Here is a 20,222-nt window from a genome sequence, read left to right on the forward strand (position 1 = left end):
CTGACCACTGTCTCATTCATCTGCTCCCCGAATACACACCCAGGGTGAGAAGAGAGCCTCCACAGAAGAAGTCTGTGAAAGTGTGGACTGATGAGGCCAGTGAGAGACTGAGAGACTGTTTCCAAACAACAGACTGGGAGACACTTTACAGCTCTCATGGTGACGACATCAATGGCCTGACCAACTGCATCACAGACTACATCAACTTCTGTGTGGAGAACACCTTGCCAACCTGGAGGGTATGGTGTTTCTCCAACCTGAGAAACGACACAAACTCTGCACATACATACTCAGAGACAGCAGAGCAAAAGTATCATTACACACAAAACAAGATTTTACAACAGTTTTTCTCCTGCCACAGTGAGCGTGATGGCAAAAACAATGTAGAATGTGTAAAAACCACTCACTACCTCTCATGTGCAATTGATGTACAATATTCATACTTCATAATTTTAGAATTTTATTATTTTCTTATATTTATTTTATTGTATATTTTCTTTCTTTTAATTATTTCTTATGTAGTGTTTTAAGTAGTTTCTATTTTTAGACTATGTGCCTTATCTTTTCCTTTCAACTTACTTGATTCCAAGAGAGCCCTTCACAAGAATTCCTATGTATTTGCATCAAAAACTACTCAAAAATGTAAAAGTACTCATTATTCAGAATGACATTTTAAAGAAAAATGTCTATCATATCATTGGATTGTAATTATTGATGCATTAATCACATTCATGTTGAAGCTAGTAAAGGTGGTTTAACTACTTTCTATAGTTTATCTTACAGTGTAGCCGGTGAATGTTTAAGTCTTATCTTAATCTATGATATTACTGAATAATTTATTTGTTGATTATATTTTTCATTATTAAACTAAATCTGCAAAGTAATGAGTAACTGAAGTTGTCAGATAAATGAGCTGGAGTAAGAAGTATTTGATTCTGAATCGTAGTGGAGTAGAAGTAGTAGTACAAAGTAGCAGGAAATTGAAGTACAGAAAAAAAACCTCTACAAAACTGTACTTAATTATATTATTTGAGTAAATGCACTTGGGGAGACACACACACACAAAAGATGCAAATATTTAACTATGAAAAACAAAATTTAGTGTGATGCATTGGATTTATACACAATCGTACCAGTTAGACTTTGTTCCACTTCGACCAGTCATAAAAGGCTGGTTAAATGCTTATGAATCACCAAGTCCGGCCGTGTAGCAGTAGGATCCATTTCTGTCCTGTCAAAACTTCGTTCAGGTATCTAACAATAACTAAAATGTCAGAATGAAATATTTGCTTTTGCTGTGTCATATTAGTTATTCATTACAAATGGTTCGGTTTAAACTCAACGCAAAGAAATCATATCCCTTCCACGGCAATGAAACGCGTGGGACGGTGACAGCTCGTAATTGGCTCAGAGGCTGGTGATGTCACGGGAGCAGTCCGGCCTGTGACTTGAGAATTGGAGAAGTTTGTCAGTGTGGCGATGAGGCGCTGCCGAAGACTTCTCTTCTGACTCAACACCGACAACACAGCGCATCCAGTGACTTCATCTTACTTCTTACAAGAGGAGTTACACGAATTTCTTATCTTCCCATTTTAGCCACAGGATATATCACGATTAGCATCAAAGGACGAACTCATGAGCTGAGGGATCGTTGTTTTCTCATAAGCAAGGTAAAACGTTTCTCTTCAAAATTCCGCCAGAGTGGCAATGTGCTCTCATTGGAGACAAACTAATAACAGTAATAACAACAACAACAACAATCATCATAAAGTCGTCATGGGTTACTCTTTTAGTAAAAGTGGGGATTGGCATAGTCGGCCTAGTAGGCATGCGTACATTTAAATTCCTTCTTGAGAGGGACAACAGTTCCATCATTTATGTAGCGTCATATTAACTTTTTAAATACTGAATTCTGCTCTTGTTCGACTTTCAGTAACGATAGCGTAAGGTGAAATGAGTCACATGAAACAAATGCAATAAAAAAGTGTAAGATGACAAATCAAGTGGAAGTAAATGGAGTGTGTGATTTAGTATAAACTGGGGGACGAATGAACGACTAATGTAGGCTATTTATGTGCGAATTAGACTTAAGAAATCATAGTAGTCTACTAATCTACAATAGCTCTTATCACATAAGCAGCAGTAGGTGCTGAATTTTTGCCTAATATAAAGTTAACACCTTAATTTTGATGAATAATGATTAAAATAATAATAATTAACTATATTAACTACGGTCTTACACAAGACTCATAGATGCTCATACTAGAGTCACTAGGTGGCAGTATGGTTGTATGAGACAGACGCATTAGGTTCGTAAGAATACAAAGAGCTTAATTTACACAGTACAATTAATCTAAACAGAGAGGATTCAAAACAGAGACACAGACAGTTATTTAAAGAATACATTTTGAAATTTACGGGTCACATCTGGTTTGTTGATTATTCTAAGCAGGGTGTGAGAAAGGATGGATTTCAAGATCATTTGATTGTCTGGGTTGGGAAAAACTTTTTTCCTATGTTTTCACTTTGTTTCATTTTATTCCTTGTGTATTCAGTCTTTAAGATGATCGGAACAGTGAAGGATTTTGATTGTTGGTGTGCTTGTCCCTCTATGTATTGTACAAAATAAGGGCACCATAATGGCACCTCAGTGTTTGATTTTAGATAGCATGCCTGCATTCCTCTGATAAACACAGCAACAATATTTACTGTCCCTGTTATATGACAGTTTATTGCAATTTTTGGTTGTTATTCTTCGTCTTCGACTTAGCTGCTAACTTAGCTGCTAACACACACAGAACATACTGTCGGAATATTACACCCCATCCTGTCATGCTGACTCGCTGGCTCACTCTTTTTACATGGATGTCAATTTGCCTCTGTTGCTTAGTCTCATGAGTCTTATGTTTTTGTAAATTTTAGACAGAATGATAAGGCAGAAGACAACATTTTTGCCTTGACCAGGCTATTGACTGTTCCCAGTGTCTCATTAACATGTCATAAACAGAACTTACCCAAGAAGAGAGCAGAAATGCCAGGCTCCTGAAGATTTACTGTTCCTTTTTTTTAGCAATGTATATGTAAATGTGTCCAACAGGCAAAATGGATTACACACTATCTGAACGTTTGTTTCACTGTAATGCAAACATGTTTGGGCTCTCTTACCTGCCATGGTAAACAGTAGATGTTTGTGAATGCGCTGTTTCAACTGGTTTCACCATTGAACTAGCAACTGTAATTTCCCCAGACTTGAAATTTGGACAGCTTTGAGAGTTGTTGAGCCAGGAGAAACTCAATAAACCTTGCTAAAAGCTACAGCAAATTTGTAATCATTTGTGCTTTTTTGTAAATTCAGCATTAAATGCAACGCAGGAGGTTGTTTATTTCCTCATAAAGAGTGTCCGTTTGTTTTGCTACCACTGTACCAACTTGTCTACTCTGTGTCGGTATGTCTTACCAGCCAACATTTAACAGCAGATGGAAATCTGTTTCAAATCATTTCATCATTTACACGAAATTTATGAAAAAAATGGCATTTTATTGATGCTGAACTTGACAAATTTTGCAAGTATATTAAACAACAATCAATACCCATGGGAAAGTCCCCAGGCTCCCTTGAAATCATTCAGTTTTGTGAGTTGTTAAGTTAGGAGAAACACAATTAAAGTCTACAACAAATTGTCAATTATTTATGATTATTATTTGCGTCTTCATGTAAATTCAGTAAATGTATACATTCAGTTATTTCTTTTCTTGTGCAAAAAACCCAAAACAAAACACAGTGTCTGTTTGTCCCAGTGATGTATGTGTTTATTTGCATACAGAGCAAATACATGAGATTCAATCACAAGTAGTGACTCAAGATGCATGTGGAAACGCATTGTAGTGATAGGTGTGAATTGCTGGACTTGAAGCTGGTAACTTGCATGATAATACAAGGTCTGAACAGGTCTTGTTCTTTGTTACCCTCAAATGCATCTTCAGTTTTAGTTTTTAAAAATTAAAACTTTTTCTGGCACACTCAGAAAACATGTATGTATATGAAAGTATGAACCTAAAAATGAGAATCATATGTTGTATTTAACTCAAGGAAATTCAATCGAGCGCAACTGGACTTAGTTATTTGTCTTTGAAGACGTTTCACTTCTCATCCAAGAGGCTTCATCAGTTCATGCTCGCTTGACCAGGCTGGGACTAGTCCAACTAGCTGGTGTGGAGATCCAGGTATTTAACCTCTGTGGAGGCGTTCACATGGCCAGTGGTGTCATAGGCTCATTAGTGCACCCATTGTGCCAAACGACAGTCATTGAGAGACAGTCGTTGGGGATGGTAAAAAAAGTTGGTTTCGACATTTTTTTACCATTCAAGCGAGCATGAACTGATGAAGCCTCTTGGATGAGAGGTGAAACGTCTTCAAAGACAAATAACTCCAACAAGTCCAGTTGCGTTCGATTGAATTTCCTTGAGATAACCATGACCTGGATGAATGAGAATATTCACAGGCATGTTGTATTAAAGTTTTTCTAGACATGACTCATTGATTGGCTGAGTGAATTTCAGTTAATTCAAACACACACACATGTTTCCAAATGAGCGCATGTTTTTTAAAAAATTGGTATCACAGCTTTAAGTTTAGTAGGAACTGATTCTAATTCTGGGACCACAAACAAGGACAAAAATGTAGCAGAAGTACAAACAGCCATGATGTCGACATAGTTCTGTATGTATGCACTATACATCACAGTGCATGAAGCAAGTTGCTAGTGACAGCATAGAATCACGACTTTCTAATAATATTAAATTATGATATTGATGGAGAAACTATGGACATACTTTACAAGAGGAAATGTACAGATGATAGGTTATGCTATATAAAAATACAGGTGAAATGGACATTAAATAGTGCATAAATATAGACAGTAGTTAACTAGGATTACTAAACTAGTGTATTATTGTGTAGTAATGTGTGTGTGTGCAGGATAGTCCTGTAGTACAGTACCAGGGGTACAGTCTTTAGACTGAATTTATTGCTGGTGTGTTTTCAGTTCTGTACATTGACCTCTTGTCATTTTATTGCAGTATATATAGCTTTTCCTTAATGCACCACCTGTTCCTGTTAAGAGTAGTAAGGACCTCAGTGGAGTAAGACTGAACAAACAAGAAACTTTAATAGGTCTAGAAAGTTGCACCTGCCAAAATCGCGCATTAACACATTTCCGGACGAAGTTTTGTGAGACTGAAAGTCTGAGGAAAGGCTAATGACTGTCGGTTGCAACTGTGTAAAAATTTTGCCTAGCTCTTTGGTCGTTTTTGTACCTTGAGTGGGCTGGTTGTGTTGACAATGTTTGTGGGTATCCTGCTATGCAATGAACCAGTGCTCCCAGTATGTAGCCTGCAAATAAACTTCAGTTTAATACATTGTTACAAACATTAGTTTGTCAGAATGTCCTTTAGCAGGGTTGCTGTAGTAAAGCTCAGGTCTTTTGCGGTACATGTAGGCTCTCCATTGTTCTTCTGAGCACATGGCTAGAGACCCCAACAACAGGGCGAACAGGACAGGGGAGAGCACTGTCCCGTGTGGTGCTCTTGTGTGTCTGACTACAATCCCAGAGGTGCAGTCCCTCAGTCTGACGTATGGAGGTCTCCTGATGAGATGACACGAGGTGTGAGTCCACTCCCATCTCTGTCAGTTTGTCTCTCAGCAGCAGGGGCTGGATGGTGTTGAAGGCAGATAATCCATAACCCATGACACGAGGTGTGAGTCCACTCCCGTCACTGTCAGTTTGCAGCTTGGAAGGTTTGCCGGGGTGAAGCCTCCTGAGCTCACCAGTCACATGAGCCTCAGTGATGGTGGTGGTGGGTGTGGATGGTGGGGGAGGGGTAACGTTATCACATCCGGCGGCGCTGGGGGGAAGGTGTAGGGGTGACAGCTGGACAGGCCACAGTAGCAGCAGCAGTGGAGGCAGAGCAACCAAACCTGTAGACAAAGGTGTTGAACTGGTTTGCTCTCTGCACTTCCCCCTCCACTGTGTTCCTACGCTTTGAGCTACAGCCTGTGATGGTTTTCATTCCATCCCAGGCATCCCTCCTGCAGTTGGCCTGCAGTTTCTGCTCCAGGTTTCTTCTGTACTTCTCTTTCGCCTCCTTCATGGGGGGTAGCCGTGGCCTAGAGGTTGGAGAAGCGGCTTGTGATCGGAGGGTCACCAGTTCGATTCCCCCACCGGACAGGCAGGAAAAATTTGGGTGTGGTGGAGTGATTAATGCGATAAAATGCCCGCCCCCCCCCCCTTCATTAGCTGGCCGATGTGCCCTTGAGCAAGGCACTTAACCCCCCAATATGCTCCCCGGATGCTTGATGCTGCCCACTGCTCCTGTGTGTGTTTCACTGCATGTAATTTGCCGGGTGTTGCATGTGTGTGTTCAACTAAGGATGGGATAAATGCAGTAGTAAAATTCAGTATGTGTGTATGTAAAAATATATATACTGCCAATAAAAGTTGATTCTTCTTCTTCAGCTAGACCTTGAGTTCCTGCTGCACGCACTTCAGTTCCTCCTGGTCTCCATCCTTAAATGCTTTCTTCTTTTAATTAAGGAGGTCTTTGATGATGCTGGTAACAATAACACCCATACAGAAGTTGATGTAGTCAGTGGTGTAGCCTGTGATCCCCTCTAAGTCCTCACAGCATGCTTCCTACAGCACTGCCCAGTCGGTGGACTGGAAGCTGTCTCTGTTTCAGATGTCCACTTCCTGAAAGAGCATGTGGTGGTTTCAGAGAGCTGCTTTTTTGGTCTTGCAACAGTCGAGTAGATGATGTCATGAGACTATAGCACCCTGAAGCACCCAGATTAAATGTCCTAAATAAATCCTTATAGATAAATTTTGAAATGTTATTTGGAAATACTACCTGAGGTTTAAGCTCTTAAACAAGTGAAGGACTTTAAAGTGGCTGTTAAAGGTGGAAGCGTATAGTGTAAGTAAGTGTATAATTGTTTCATTTAAGTGTGGGTGCTAGATAAAATTGAAAGCCATAAAAGTAAAAATTCTGAAAGGAACTAAGGTGTCATGACTTGTAAGTGTTGGAAGAGATACTGATCTGTAATATTATGTCATTAGAATGAATGAATACCTTCCACTGGGTACATGAGAATGTGCCATTGAGCAGTATATATGTGATCAGTTTTAGGACAACTGAAATTAAAAAATATCTTACTCTTTGTGTGATTACCTTAATTAAAATTGGAATAAGCAATGGAATTAAGCTGTGATGTGGAGATACAGTTTGCATGAATGGACACCCCATGTAAGTGAGGTTCTAAGTGAAGTCCTGCTCATTTAAATCTTAATTTGACACTGTTACCCTAAAGCTGATGACTTGCAGTAACTGTAAGCTGGTGTTCAGTCAGGTTGGTGTACACGGTGACATCTTGGCCACTACATCTGCTGGTCGAGGCCATTAACTCACAATGTGCACTCATTAACATGGAGTGTTTCCCACATGTTGTAATGATCAGCCCTACTTGAGAGTCAGATACAAAACAGCTACCTTCTGACCAAGGAAGTTGTTTTTCATTCCATACCACCACTATTCCCATCTATGTTTTATATGTTTTATTCTCAGGATGATTTTAGCACATTATGAACTTGACTCGTCAGAGTCAACACTACATGTTTAGAGTTGTGTATTATAGTCTGTCTCAGCACTTTGTCAGGTTTTCTCAAGATCCATTAGAGTCAGCTGTGGATTAACTTCATGCATTTCAGCTGTTGTTTTGTCAGGCACAACCACAATGACAGGAAACAGTGCTGATTACACCCACTCTTTTCCTAAGCAACCTATTTAACAAAGTTAAAACAAAAAACAAACAAATGAATATATGCAATATGCAGAAATTAGCTTTTTTTTAATTAAATGTGTTTTTAAATTAAAAATTATGAGTCCTAATTAATTCTGCTCTTTGCTTCAATAAAAAGAAAAATAACTATAACCAATTCTTGCCTGTATGGTAACTTATAGGATAAAGTGAACACATGCCAACACTTAATGTCATCTGACAGATTGACCCACCACAGAGACACACTGTTGGACTCATCCTGAGAAGTACAGATTTATAAAATGATACATCAGGACTACTTTGTCATAAAATAGGCTGCAGCTTTTAGTAGTTGCACTGTAATAATACCATGTATTTGTCTTACAAATAACACCAACACTTATAAAAATGTGTTCTCCTGTCAGTGGTCTTGGCCAAGGCACTGCCCCAGAGCTGGAGTAGGTTCCCTGGCATCACATGTTGGCTGACCAGGGCTGCAGAGAACAAGCTTTATTACTTTGTACTGACCATGATTGTCGATAACAAAGAATCATCTTCATATCAACCTAGTGATGAAACTCAAGTGTTGGGTCATTGCTTGGCAATTGTCACACCTCAGTCCATACCTCAGCTGGGTATCCACAAGATGTGTCACAAGAGCTTCATTACCATTTGACACTTTAGTACGACAGAAACATTTTACCTCGATAGAGCTCATGGCATGGACAGTTACATGAAAGTTATGGGATTGTTATTTTGTCCATTTTATATTAATTTTTTATAGTCACATTTCATTGGTTGTAAATGGAGATTTTCCATTTTAAGGACTGTTTTGATCATTTTTAAATTTAGTAGTAAGTGCCCTGTCATATTGGAGAAATTTAATTTTCTATTACAAAGGTTTTATGTAATTACACTATTTAACAGATAAAAAAAATTGCATTTCTGTAGGTTGAAAAGTTGCCAGTATACTGTTCATTCACTGAAATAAATTACACTTAATGAGCATTTAAAATGAGGAATGAGTGCAACTGACCAAAGCTGTATGTTCAGGTAAATACCATTAAATGCACAGATCAAATACAGAAACACCACCTCACTACTGCTGGACATGCGACAAGTTTTGATTACACTCAAGTCCAAAAATGAAACCAGTGACAAGTCAAACAAATTTGCACTGCTACTTGCCAAAAGGTGTCAATACTTGATCAAATGTGGAACTAAATTTTCACACAAAAAGGCCAGCCAAGATGCTGCCATTGAACACCATGAGGTGAAAAGAAAAAAACCCACAAAACCTAACAAAGTTACTGTTTTAATGAACCCCCAAAAACAACATGAGTGACCAATGCAAAAAATGGAGTGCAACAGCCAAACCAAAATCTTCATAACACGGAAACCATCTACATAGTTGATACAATACAACACACCAATTCAGCAAAAGTGAACTGCCAGTTTCACAACACAAAATAACAAAATGAGCAGCACATGGTCTTAATAACAAACAGTTCCCATGATTGATGTTGAAAACCATTAACACAAACTAACCTGATGAACAGGGAGGGCACACTCATCAACTCTCCATTCATTTAAATTTGCTTTTTCTTTTTAAGATTAATTATGACCTGATTATTCCAAGAAGCACAGTAAGATAAAAAAAAAACTTTTTAACTTTATTTCTTTTAATTTTCTATTTGGACTTTTAATTTCAATTATGACCAAAAAATGAGCTCAATAAAATCTGCATGTGTTTCCAACAATGTTGGTTGGTGACCAAGTGTAGCATTTGCCTGGCCCTGGAGGGACTTCAGACAACAGGTCTTGGTTTCTGGCATCAATAGAGAAGCATCAATATTGTGTTGTCTGGAACGGTGAATCAAAGTTGTGCAGCCAAGCCAAATCCACTCCATTAGGTGTTATATATCTAGACTCCTTTCACAGACACAGCATGGTCCTTGTTTGTGTAGCAGTGCAGTTGTCTTTGGTGGGTGGGGCTTCAGTGGTGGTGGCTGCAGCTGTCCTTCTTTTTTGCAAGTGAAATCAGAGATAACTGACCCTGCTGGTCCATAAATCGCCTGCACAGTCGCACTCTGTCACCAACCACACAGCCACTGGATAAATCTTGTAGGCTTCCTGAGAAATTCATCAAGCAGCTGAAGTAATAAAGTATCCATATCTTGTGCTGTAGTCGCCAGCTGTTTCTTTACCATTAAGGAAGAAAACCAGGCATACTTACTGGTGTTACTACAGAGTTTTAGGAGATACTTTTATATTTGATACTTTGGATCAGATTGTAGCACATTTTGTTAGTACGAAAGTCTCTTATTTCAGTTACACACTTAACATGTACATGTCCTTTTAATGGATGAACACACATCATAGATGTTGTTTATGTTTTATCCATTTTTCTAACCATTACAGTAGTTTAGTACACTGAAAGAGTTATTGGTCGCTGTAATCACTCCTGTTGTCAGTGCTGGCTGTGATATCTTTTTAGCATCACAACAGCAGACAAAAGTCTTTGTTCTGTGAAAGAAATGCATTCAGAGGTTTAGCTGAAGTTAAAATCAGGCTTCAGCAGTCTGAGTTCAATAAATAAAGTGGACACCTTTATCCTAGTAGTAGCACATAAGTTTAATGCTGGTGTTTTGTCCCAGTCTTGTGATTTTCAATTTTACCTTTACAATTTATTGGTGTTGGTCTTCCATACCACTACATGGGAGCTAATATTGTACTTTTTACTCCACTACATTTAAGAATCAGAATTCCTTTATTTATCCCTGAAGGGATATTTATTAATAATAAGTTACTAGTTACTTTGGAGATTGTCATTGCAAAAATAAATCTACTATAATGAACAAATATTTTTAAATGAATTATTTTTTATGCAACTGGACCATAAAAACAAAACAAAAAGAAAAAAGAAAAAAAAAACAACCCACGGATACTCATAAATGGAAAAATGCAGAATACTGGACATGATTATCTACCAAGCCAATAATAATCAGTCTATCCCGAAATTAGATCCACACTGGCATTGCTTTTTGTGTGCAAAGATATATTTTTTTATTATGTTATTGAAACCCACAGAGAAATGAGCCAAACGTATTTAGAACCAGTAAACAAAATAGTAATAGCAATTCTGGGGTAAGTATTTTGACTCATGCTTTATTGAGTCCCGTAAAGAAGTTCATTTATTGCATTCAACACTTTGGGGGGCTGTAGGGAACTTGTGAAAACACGGGGTGACCTTGCACACTTAACACAGAAAGGTCCTGCCTTGCTTGGAATTTGAACCCAACCACTGTGCCCCCCCATCCAGAACACCAGAACCATCAATCATCTATAACTGTCATTGTGGTAAAAACAATACCACATGTAAAACATAACTCAGTATCTTTATGTTTGTATTTTGTTTGTAGTGTGCCTGACTTTGCAATATTAAAAAAACTTAGGTAGTTCTTGGAATGTGTACAATGTGGGAATTAAACATTTTTGATTTTGATTCTGATTCTGATCAAAGATAACACCCATATTCCTTTTGGTGCCTCTGGATGCCATGCAGAGAATGCCATTCAGTGTAGCTATATCATTAGATAATGTGTTTTAAATATGTTTAGGGCACAGCAAAATAACTTCAGTTTCGTCCGAATTTTGTAACAAAATTGCAGGTCATCCAGGTTTTTATGTCTTTAAGACATGCCCTGTGTTTTTCCAGTTGGTTTCACTGAGAAGTATAATTGGGTACCATCTGCATAACAATGAAAATTCATGGTCAAGTGTTTGCTAATAACATTACCTAAAGGAAACATATGAGGTAGCTAGTATTGGTTTAAGCCCAGAACCCTGTGGAAGTGTGAAGGGGTGATTAATTGTTAACATGTACAAAGATTGATTTGATAAATAAGACAGCTAATGCAGTTCTCTTAATGCCAATTAAATGGTTCAGTGGGGTGGCAAAGTGGTTAGCACTGTCGCCTCATAGTAAGAGGGTTCCAAGTTTGAATATCAGTCTGGGCCCTTCTGTGTTTAGTTTGCATGTTCTCCCTGTGTCTGCATGGGTTTTCTCCGGGTACTCCGACTTCCTCCAACTGTCCCAAAAGCATACACATTAGATTAATTGGCTACTCCACATTGTCCCTCGGTGTTAGTGTGTGTGGTTGTTGTCTTTGTGTGTTGGCCCTGTGACTGAGTGGCGACCAGTCAAGGGTGTACTCCACCTCTAGCCCGTAGTCATCTGGGATAGGGATGGATGGAAATGGTCCAGTATCTGTAGAAAGGGTATCAAATGCAGCACTAGGCCTACACTACATCTAACAAGACAAATACAGAGACAAGTACCTTATCTGATTGAATTAGAAAAGTAAACAGGTTGCACTTGTTTAACCCTCAAAACATAGACAAAATTTCCCAGCTGAATGTGCCAGCAGCTGAATTTGCAGACGATACCACCCTTATCAGGCTCATCTCTGAGGAGAATGAGTCCACCTACAGATGGGAAATTGACCACCTGATGATATGGTGCAACCAAAACAACCTGAAACTGAATGCAGTGGAGTACAGTCCCACCCACCCCCATCCTCCAAATGTTAATGTTAATGTGACACTGCGGTCAACACTGTGGAGTCCTTCTGCTTCTGGGGAACCATGATCAGTCAGGATCTCAAGTGGAAGCTGAACATCAGCTCTCTCATCAAAAGGCCCAACAGAGGATGTACTTTCTGTGACAGCTGAAGAAATTCAACCTGTCAAAGACAATGATGGTGCATGTCTACACCTCCATCATTGAGTCCATTCTCACGTCCTCCATCACAGTCTGGTATGCTGCTGGTACTGCTAAGGACAAGAACAGACTGCAGCGTATGCACCTGAGAAGATGCCCTCCCTGCAGGACCTATATGCCTCTCAAACCCTGCAGCAGTTTCAGTTTCTTCCCCTGCAACCAGCCTCATCAACTAGGCAAAGCCTCCATACACTGACTCTAGCCCTCTTGTACAGACATTACATCTTATATTAACGTGTATTCTACAGTCTGTTTATGCGTTACATTAACACTCTTTCCTTCAATAAATGGACCACTGCAGTACAGCTCTTGTTTAATGCTATTCTTTTCACTGTATATACTTTTTTAAAATGAACTTTTAACTTTGTTTTCTCGTTGCAGATATTGTAATTCATTTCTAATTCTATATTTATATTTTGTATTGCACCACACCAAGGCGTGTAAACATACGTGGCAATAAAACTGATTCTGAACGTTTAGGACTTGGATTTAACTTGGCTTATTGTTCTTGATGAAAGAATTCATAGCCAAGACTTGTGTTGACTTTGTCATGCCTGGTGTTTTTTGTTATACTTTGTCTTTACTTTGCCCTTTTTGACTCTGCATTGGGGCTCAGCTTTTTCTGCGTCAGCCAAGACGCCCATTTTTGACAGACTTTGTTCCATCTTTGTTGCAAACATACAATAAACAGATTTTTTATTTTCAAATTTTTCCAAATGTATCAGTTTTTCTTATGTCATTCAACTATTTCTCTATGGTTTCACTTCAGATGCAGACAATTAAAGTGTGTCCTCTTCTCATCCTTTCCTGTCTTAAGGTATAGCTCTGACTGATATGGCTGTGCCACTATTCTGCCACAGAACAGTCCTGCTGACTGTGGCCTTCTGTTTCCTGCCTTGCATCACTTTATCCCTCAACCTGGAGGATCCCAATGTATGCAGCCACTGGGAAAGGTCAGTCACAATGCTATGACCATTTCTTTAAAGGCCTTTGACAAGGGCCTGTATGACAAAGACAGTTTGCACCGATTTCGGTTGCCGTGTTGCCAACTAATTGTGTTGGAAAAAAAAATGTTTATACAGAATGAAACTGTTGTGCAGCAGTTGCAGTATTAAGTAGAAAAGATTGCAAATGTAGAGTGTATGAAAGTAGAAAATATCAATAACCAGATATATGCAATGACAAAACCATAAGCAGGATGAAAAGACCTGACATATATTTATGTATGTAGAATATCAAATCTAAAGTACAGGGAAGTGTATATGGTTAAATGATCTAGATTATGTCCATATATTATATGCAGTGACTCACTACTGTACATCATGCATCATTATGTCTTGTAAGTCATAGAGTTACCTTACTTGTATTTTATATTTTTATATTTTTCTTAAGTGTGCAATTTTAATTTTCTGCTGCTATTTATAAGTGTGCTTTTAAGCCGAGAATCTGCACAAAATTTCGTTAAGCTTGCATGATGACAATAAAGGCTCTTGATTCTTGAAAAAGATAATCCTTTATAGAAATTTGAATTCATCGCAATAGTACAGGGACAGCAAATAAAATGTATATCAATACAAACATACAAATAAAAATATATAAAAGATATTTACATTATTGTAGTAAAAAATCATCACTATTGCACATGGGAAGTGAGGTATTACTGCACAGTGATTTATTAATTCACTGTGCTGATTCGCTGTGTGATTATTGATTGTTAGTGGTGGAGTGTATGGGGAGCTGAGAGTAGTGCTGATTGTACAGTCTCGCAGCAGCAGGAAGAAAGGACCTGTGGTAATGCTCCTTTACATACTTGGGGTGAAGTAGCCTGCTTCCCGGTGCCATCAGTCTGATGGGGTGGAGTTGTTCTCCAACAAGTAGGATAGCTTGGCTATCATCCTCCTTTCTTTCCCCACCTGCATTGGGGCTTCCTAGGATAGAGCTGGCCTATCTAATGGTTTTATTGAGTCCCTTCCTGTATGCAGCAGAGATGCTGTTGCCCCTGTAGATCACTCCATAGAACATGACTGATACCACCATGGAGTCTCCTCAGCAGGTACAATCTGCTCTGGCCTAGCTGGGGAGTTGTCAGTCCAGTCCAGTTTGTTGTTGAGATGAACACCCAGGTAAATATAAGAGTCCACTATCTCGATGTCCATTTCCTTGATGTTAACCGGTGTTGGGGTGTGTGTGTCTGTGCATGTGGAAATCCACCACCAGCCCCATTGTCTTCCCTGTGTTGATCTGGAGGCGGTTTCGCCTGGATCAGTTCTCTGTGTTGTGTATCGTCCTCAGTTACGAGGCTGACAGTCACAGAGTCATTATAGAACTTCTGCAGGTGACAGCCTGTGGAGTTGTGTCTGAGGTCTGGAGTGTAGGGGGTGAAGAGGAACAGAGCTACAACCATTACATGCAGGGACCTTGTTCTGCAGACCACCATGTCAGACACACAGTTCTGAGCCCTCACATACTGCAGAAGAAGTAGTTGAGGAGCCATGCTGCAAGGTTCTGGTTCACCCCTGAGTGCTCCAACTTGTCCCTCAGAAGCAGAGGGTATGTGGGGGATCAGTTTATCACAGATGAATCATATAAGGGTGGCTGTGAGCTAAAAGTTGTGGTTGCAGCAGAGATGATTGGGTAGGGGGAGGAGCAAATGACTGATCAAACTGGCTGAAGAATAGATCCAGATCATTTACTCTTTTCAGGTCCCACATGGTCTGGGAGTTGCTTTACTTGTTTCCTGAGATGATGTTAAGTCTCTCCAGACTAACACCAGACTCTTCCTCCACAGCCCCACCTGAACAGCCTTCAGCTCCTCTTTGTTTCTTGATTTAAAAGCCCTCCTTTTGTCCATGGACTGAGCTATGGTTTGTCGTTGGAGAAACACTGTACAGTCCTGGTGGGTACAGTGTTCTCCACACATAGACCGCTGATGTCCTCCCCATGAGAATCACACAGTATCTCCCACACAGTTGAATCACACAGTCAGTCCCTCACAGTCTTTGAGAGCCTCTTCAGTTTCCTCAGACCATCTCTTTACTGTACAGGTGACGACTGGTTGCTTGAATACAATAGGTTTTTACACAGGCAGGAGATGAACAAGGTTGTGACCAGATCTTGCCAAAGGAGGGAGGGGAGATGAATTATATGCCTCCTTGGTGTTGTAATGAGCCCAGCATTTTATTGTTTCTGGGGGCGCAGGCAACATACTGACTGAAGGTGGGCAGAGTGTGACATGATTGAAGTCCCCAGAGATAAGGAAGAGGGCCTGTGGGTGCTGTGTCTGTCTGCAGCTTGCATGTGACACACATAGACAGTTTCAGGTTCGGGCTCAAGCAGGACTCAGATGCAGAGATGATGGTAAAAGTGCTGACTTTATTTAACAATCTCAACCTACTAAACCTCACACAGAGCGATAAATCAAATGGCTATAAAATTACCTGAGTACGGTTATGAAAGCTATAAGTCTCCGAAGAGAGGAAACAAAAGACCTATGAAAGATTACCAAGGGAAAATACTAAACTAACTACAACTAAAAATCGCTCCAACAGGAGGAAAAATAACAAGGGAAGGAATATTCAACTAGAAACCAAAAATCACTCTCTAAGCAGAGGAAAAATTCAATCAACAAAATAAATCTTCAGTAGAACGCAAAATCTCTCCTACGGAGGAAGAAGAAAACAAAAGACCAAATCTTGATGCTATTCTAAGGGAAAAAACCTAAACTATAAAACTACAACTGACAATCTTATCGGTGATGAAAGTTAAGAAATCATCACTGCTGAGAGTCAGGGGGATGCATGACTCAACAGCAGTATGGTTTTTAGTCAGCTTGGATACAGTATTAAAGAGGAATCCGGGATTATTCTTGTTCCTTTCTATTGACAAGGAGTAATACCAGCCCTTCTGGTGCTACAAAGTTCTTTTTTATAAATTAACTATTTTTCCCGGTTTGACAGTCTCAAATGGAATGTGATTTTCTTTCCAGCTGTCTGGTTTTCTGTTTCAAGATGTGTATATTTGAATTGTATCAGGAAGCTACTCTCTTCTTTTTCAGAGGTTGGCATAGTTGCCCTCCATTGTCTTAATGTAGGGTGCAATGGCAAGCTGTGCTGGAATAAGTTCTTTAAATTTAGATACAGTGTCATAAAGGCATCTGCTGTAGTGGAATTTGTTCCCAGGCAAAGTACAGTTTGCTAAAGTAAATTCAAATGTTATTAAAGAATGATCAGGCAAGACAAGATTTTGGGGGAAAACTGAAAGGTAGTCAGCCTCAATGCCACTGGTCAGCACCAGGTCTAGGATATGATTAAAAGAGTGAGTGGGTTTATTTACCCTCTGAGAGAGGGTAAAAGAAGAGAGTTTTTCCTCTACCAGTGATTTGAATGCAGAAACTAGGACTGGATTAACGAATGGTACACACGCAGACAACAACTGCAGAGTCCAAAGGCAATACAATTACTTAAAAGAGGCCAGGGAGCAGCGACAGCTAAAAATGCACCAGCATCCACTCAGCCGGAAGTTACTGTTAGCCATAAGCTTAATTGAATTAATGTAGCCTAATCTGAATGTATAGAATTTGTCATTTGTATATGGTTTGTTATTTGGCACTAAATAAATTAAACTGACTTGACTTGAATGTCAAAGTTACAAATAAAACTTTCAAACTTAAAACTGTTCAGTACAGCACTACTGATTTGTCTTATAAGTAATTTATTGTGTACACAACCAAAATACCAAATAAGCAAAATGAGCAGAAAATGTAAAATATTATAAATCCATTTTATTTTATTTTTGTTTTACTCCTTGTGAGGATTTGCTGCTTTTCTTTGTTTTGTGTAATTTTTAAACTGAATATTTTGTGGAGATTTGGCCAGACTGAATAAACATTGTGAAGATGTTAGTATGCTTTACTATTACTGTCACTAATAATAACAGTCGATTGGGACAATTATCACAAACTGCAGCTGTAAGTGAAATGAAAAATGCATGCTTGTGGTAAAGGCAGCTCCTAAACCAATTGTAAGTTAGCATTTTTTCAGTACACAGGAATATACACATTTTTTCTGCTCCTCACGTCTGATCTCTCTCTTCCATCTCTCTTCCTGTGGTTTCAGTTACTCTGTGACAGTGCAAGAGTCGTACGCCCATCCTTTTGACCAGATTTATTACACCAGTTGCACCAACATCCTCAACTGGTTCAAGTGCACCAGACACAGGTGAGAACTACATTGCTGAGGCCTGATACAGACGAAAATGTGTTCAAGTTAGGCAATCCATCACAATGATGACCTGATCTTCTTGTAAAGGGGGAATGGTTACTGTCAACAAGTCAGATTGGCAAAAAAAAGTTGATTATGTAAACAGACATCCATGCATATTTCCATAAATAGTCCAGAGTCACTAACACTAATAGAGATGCATAACAACAGCAATAATGCGAAAAATATTAGAACTATAAATAATGATAATGATGAAGTATACAGAAGGTACTATGATGATTATGATAACAATAGTAGTAACAACTAGAAAATTTCTTCACAAGAAATTTTGAGTGGGCCAATGCGCTCGCCGGGGCTTTGCTGCCGGCCGGGACCCCATTGCCGGGACCCTACTGCCGGGTACCTGCCTGCCTGGCTGGAAACATTCCTTGGTAGATCTCAAAACATGTTTGAAGCTTTTATTTTGAAAATCTCTTTGACAGTCACTTCCTGTAACTTGAAAAGGGCTTATATTTTGAAAATTTGTGTATGTGTGTGCGTGTCTCTGTGTGGTCATATATGCATGTTGTGGTGTGTGTATCTTATTAATATACACTGGGTGTCCACTGTGCGCCACGTATTAGTAGTGGGAGAAACCATTTTGTGTGCTGACTATATGAGCAGCTCTGCACGTTACCATAGAAACAGGCCCCCTCCATGCCCCAGCCCCTCCCTTTTCTTTCAGCCAGGGAGGATCACAGAGAGAGAGGGAGAGAGAGCAGAGAGAGAGGGGCTTATATTTTGAAAATCTGTGTGTGTGTGTGTGCGTGTGGACATATATGCATGTCGTTGTGTGTGTATCTTATTAATATACACTGGGTGTTCATTGGGCTCCATGTGGTAGTAGTGGGAACAGCCATTTTGTGTGTTGACTACAACTGTGTTTCAATATTAATAGCTGCAAGTAGGTTGAGCAGCTGCGCACGTTACCATGGAAACAGACCCCCTCCTCGCCCCAGCCCCTCCCTTCCCTATCAGCCAGGGAGGCTCTCCTAGGTAAAAGAGAGAGAATCCTCGATCGCCCCAGAGAAAAAGGTAGCTAGAAAAAGGCCCTTGAACAAATGCTTCTTGCGACCAAACGAAAGGTCGCAGGGCAAAAATTCTTTCGTCGTGAGCGCCGGGCACTTGTCTACTAACGTTATGTCGAGTTTCATCTTTCCCGGTCAAAGTATACGTTCGTACGAGCAGGATAGAAATGCCTTGGTTTTCGGGATCGGCATCGAAAAACTCGACCGAATTTAACATGGGAGTGAATGAGGAGCTCCTGACCAAATACCGTTGGTGACACAGCAACGTGTGCCACGCCATCTTACCCGGGACGAAAATGCCTACGTTTTGATGTATAATTTGTGCATGTGCGATACACACTGCGGCCACAGACAAAAGTTGTTTTTTTCAGCTGTTTTTCAGAAGCTGAAAGTTAGAGTGCGTGACGTCATCACACTATTCCTGATATGGCCGCACGTCGGATAAAAGTTTCGGGGTGCTCATGCAAAAGCTGCGGGACTAGTTACGCGCCGAAATTCTGTCCGGAAGAAGGAAAATAATAATAACAATAATATGCTGATAAGCCGCTGGAGCTTTTTCAGCGACAACGTGCCGAATATTGCCAACAATCATCCCGCTTTGTGAATGCTACTTCAGTAAACCAGCGAGCACTGTTAGCATCATATTATTACATATTATTACATATTATTATTACTATTATTTTTAGTCGCGGCGGAGAGTGGGTGGTGGGGTGGGGGGGCGCGAATTGTTTTCTTCTAGCTGGGGGGGGCGTAACAGAAAATAATTGAGAAGCACTGCTCTAGGGACCACAAGTAACCCTGCATCTTGGGAGCATAAAACTCTGGTGGGATAATAGGGTACCATCACCTCTTTAAGATATGATGGAGCCTGGCTCAGGGCTTTACATGTGAGGAGAAGAATTTTAAACTCTCCTGGATTTTACAGGCAGCCAATGGAGAGAAGCTGGTATGGAAGAAATATGATCTCTAATATTGGTTCTTGTGACGAATCATACAGCACTGTTCTGGATTACCTGAAGAGTCTTTAGAGACTTACTAGGACAACTTGATGAAAGCAATTTAAAATAAATAATAATATGAGCTCTTTGAGATAAGATGGTGCTTGACCATTTAGTACTTTGTATGTGAGGAGTATTTTAAGTAAGTAAGTAAATTTTAGTCTATTCTGAATTTTTGAGGCAGCTAATGTAGACAAGCCAATACTGGAGAAATATGCTCTCTAATATGAGTTTTTGTCAGTAAATGTGCTACGGCATTCTGGATTAGTTGGAGAGTCTTCATGGATTTATTGGGACTGTCTGATAACAGGGAGTTGCAATAATCTAGCCTGGAGCTTGGAG

General features: G+C 39.7%; 1 protein-coding gene across 2 annotated transcripts in view; it reads left to right on the plus strand.

Annotated features, from left to right (window-relative positions):
• The first annotated feature begins 1,050 nt into the window (after nt 1–1,050).
• megf10 (multiple EGF-like-domains 10) overlaps nt 1,051–20,222 on the plus strand; it is a 130,327-nt gene continuing 111,155 nt past the window's right edge. For both annotated transcript variants that reach the window (XM_046374829.1, XM_046374830.1), the window contains exons 1-3: nt 1,051–1,670; nt 13,414–13,549; nt 17,711–17,812. In XM_046374829.1, coding sequence (XP_046230785.1) covers nt 13,431–13,549; nt 17,711–17,812 — 221 coding nt within the window. In that variant the 5' untranslated portion in view covers nt 1,051–1,670; nt 13,414–13,430. The remainder of the gene's footprint in view (nt 1,671–13,413; nt 13,550–17,710; nt 17,813–20,222) is intronic.

This window comes from Scatophagus argus, chromosome 20 (genome assembly GCF_020382885.2).
Source record: "Scatophagus argus isolate fScaArg1 chromosome 20, fScaArg1.pri, whole genome shotgun sequence".
NCBI lineage: Eukaryota > Metazoa > Chordata > Actinopteri > Scatophagidae > Scatophagus > Scatophagus argus.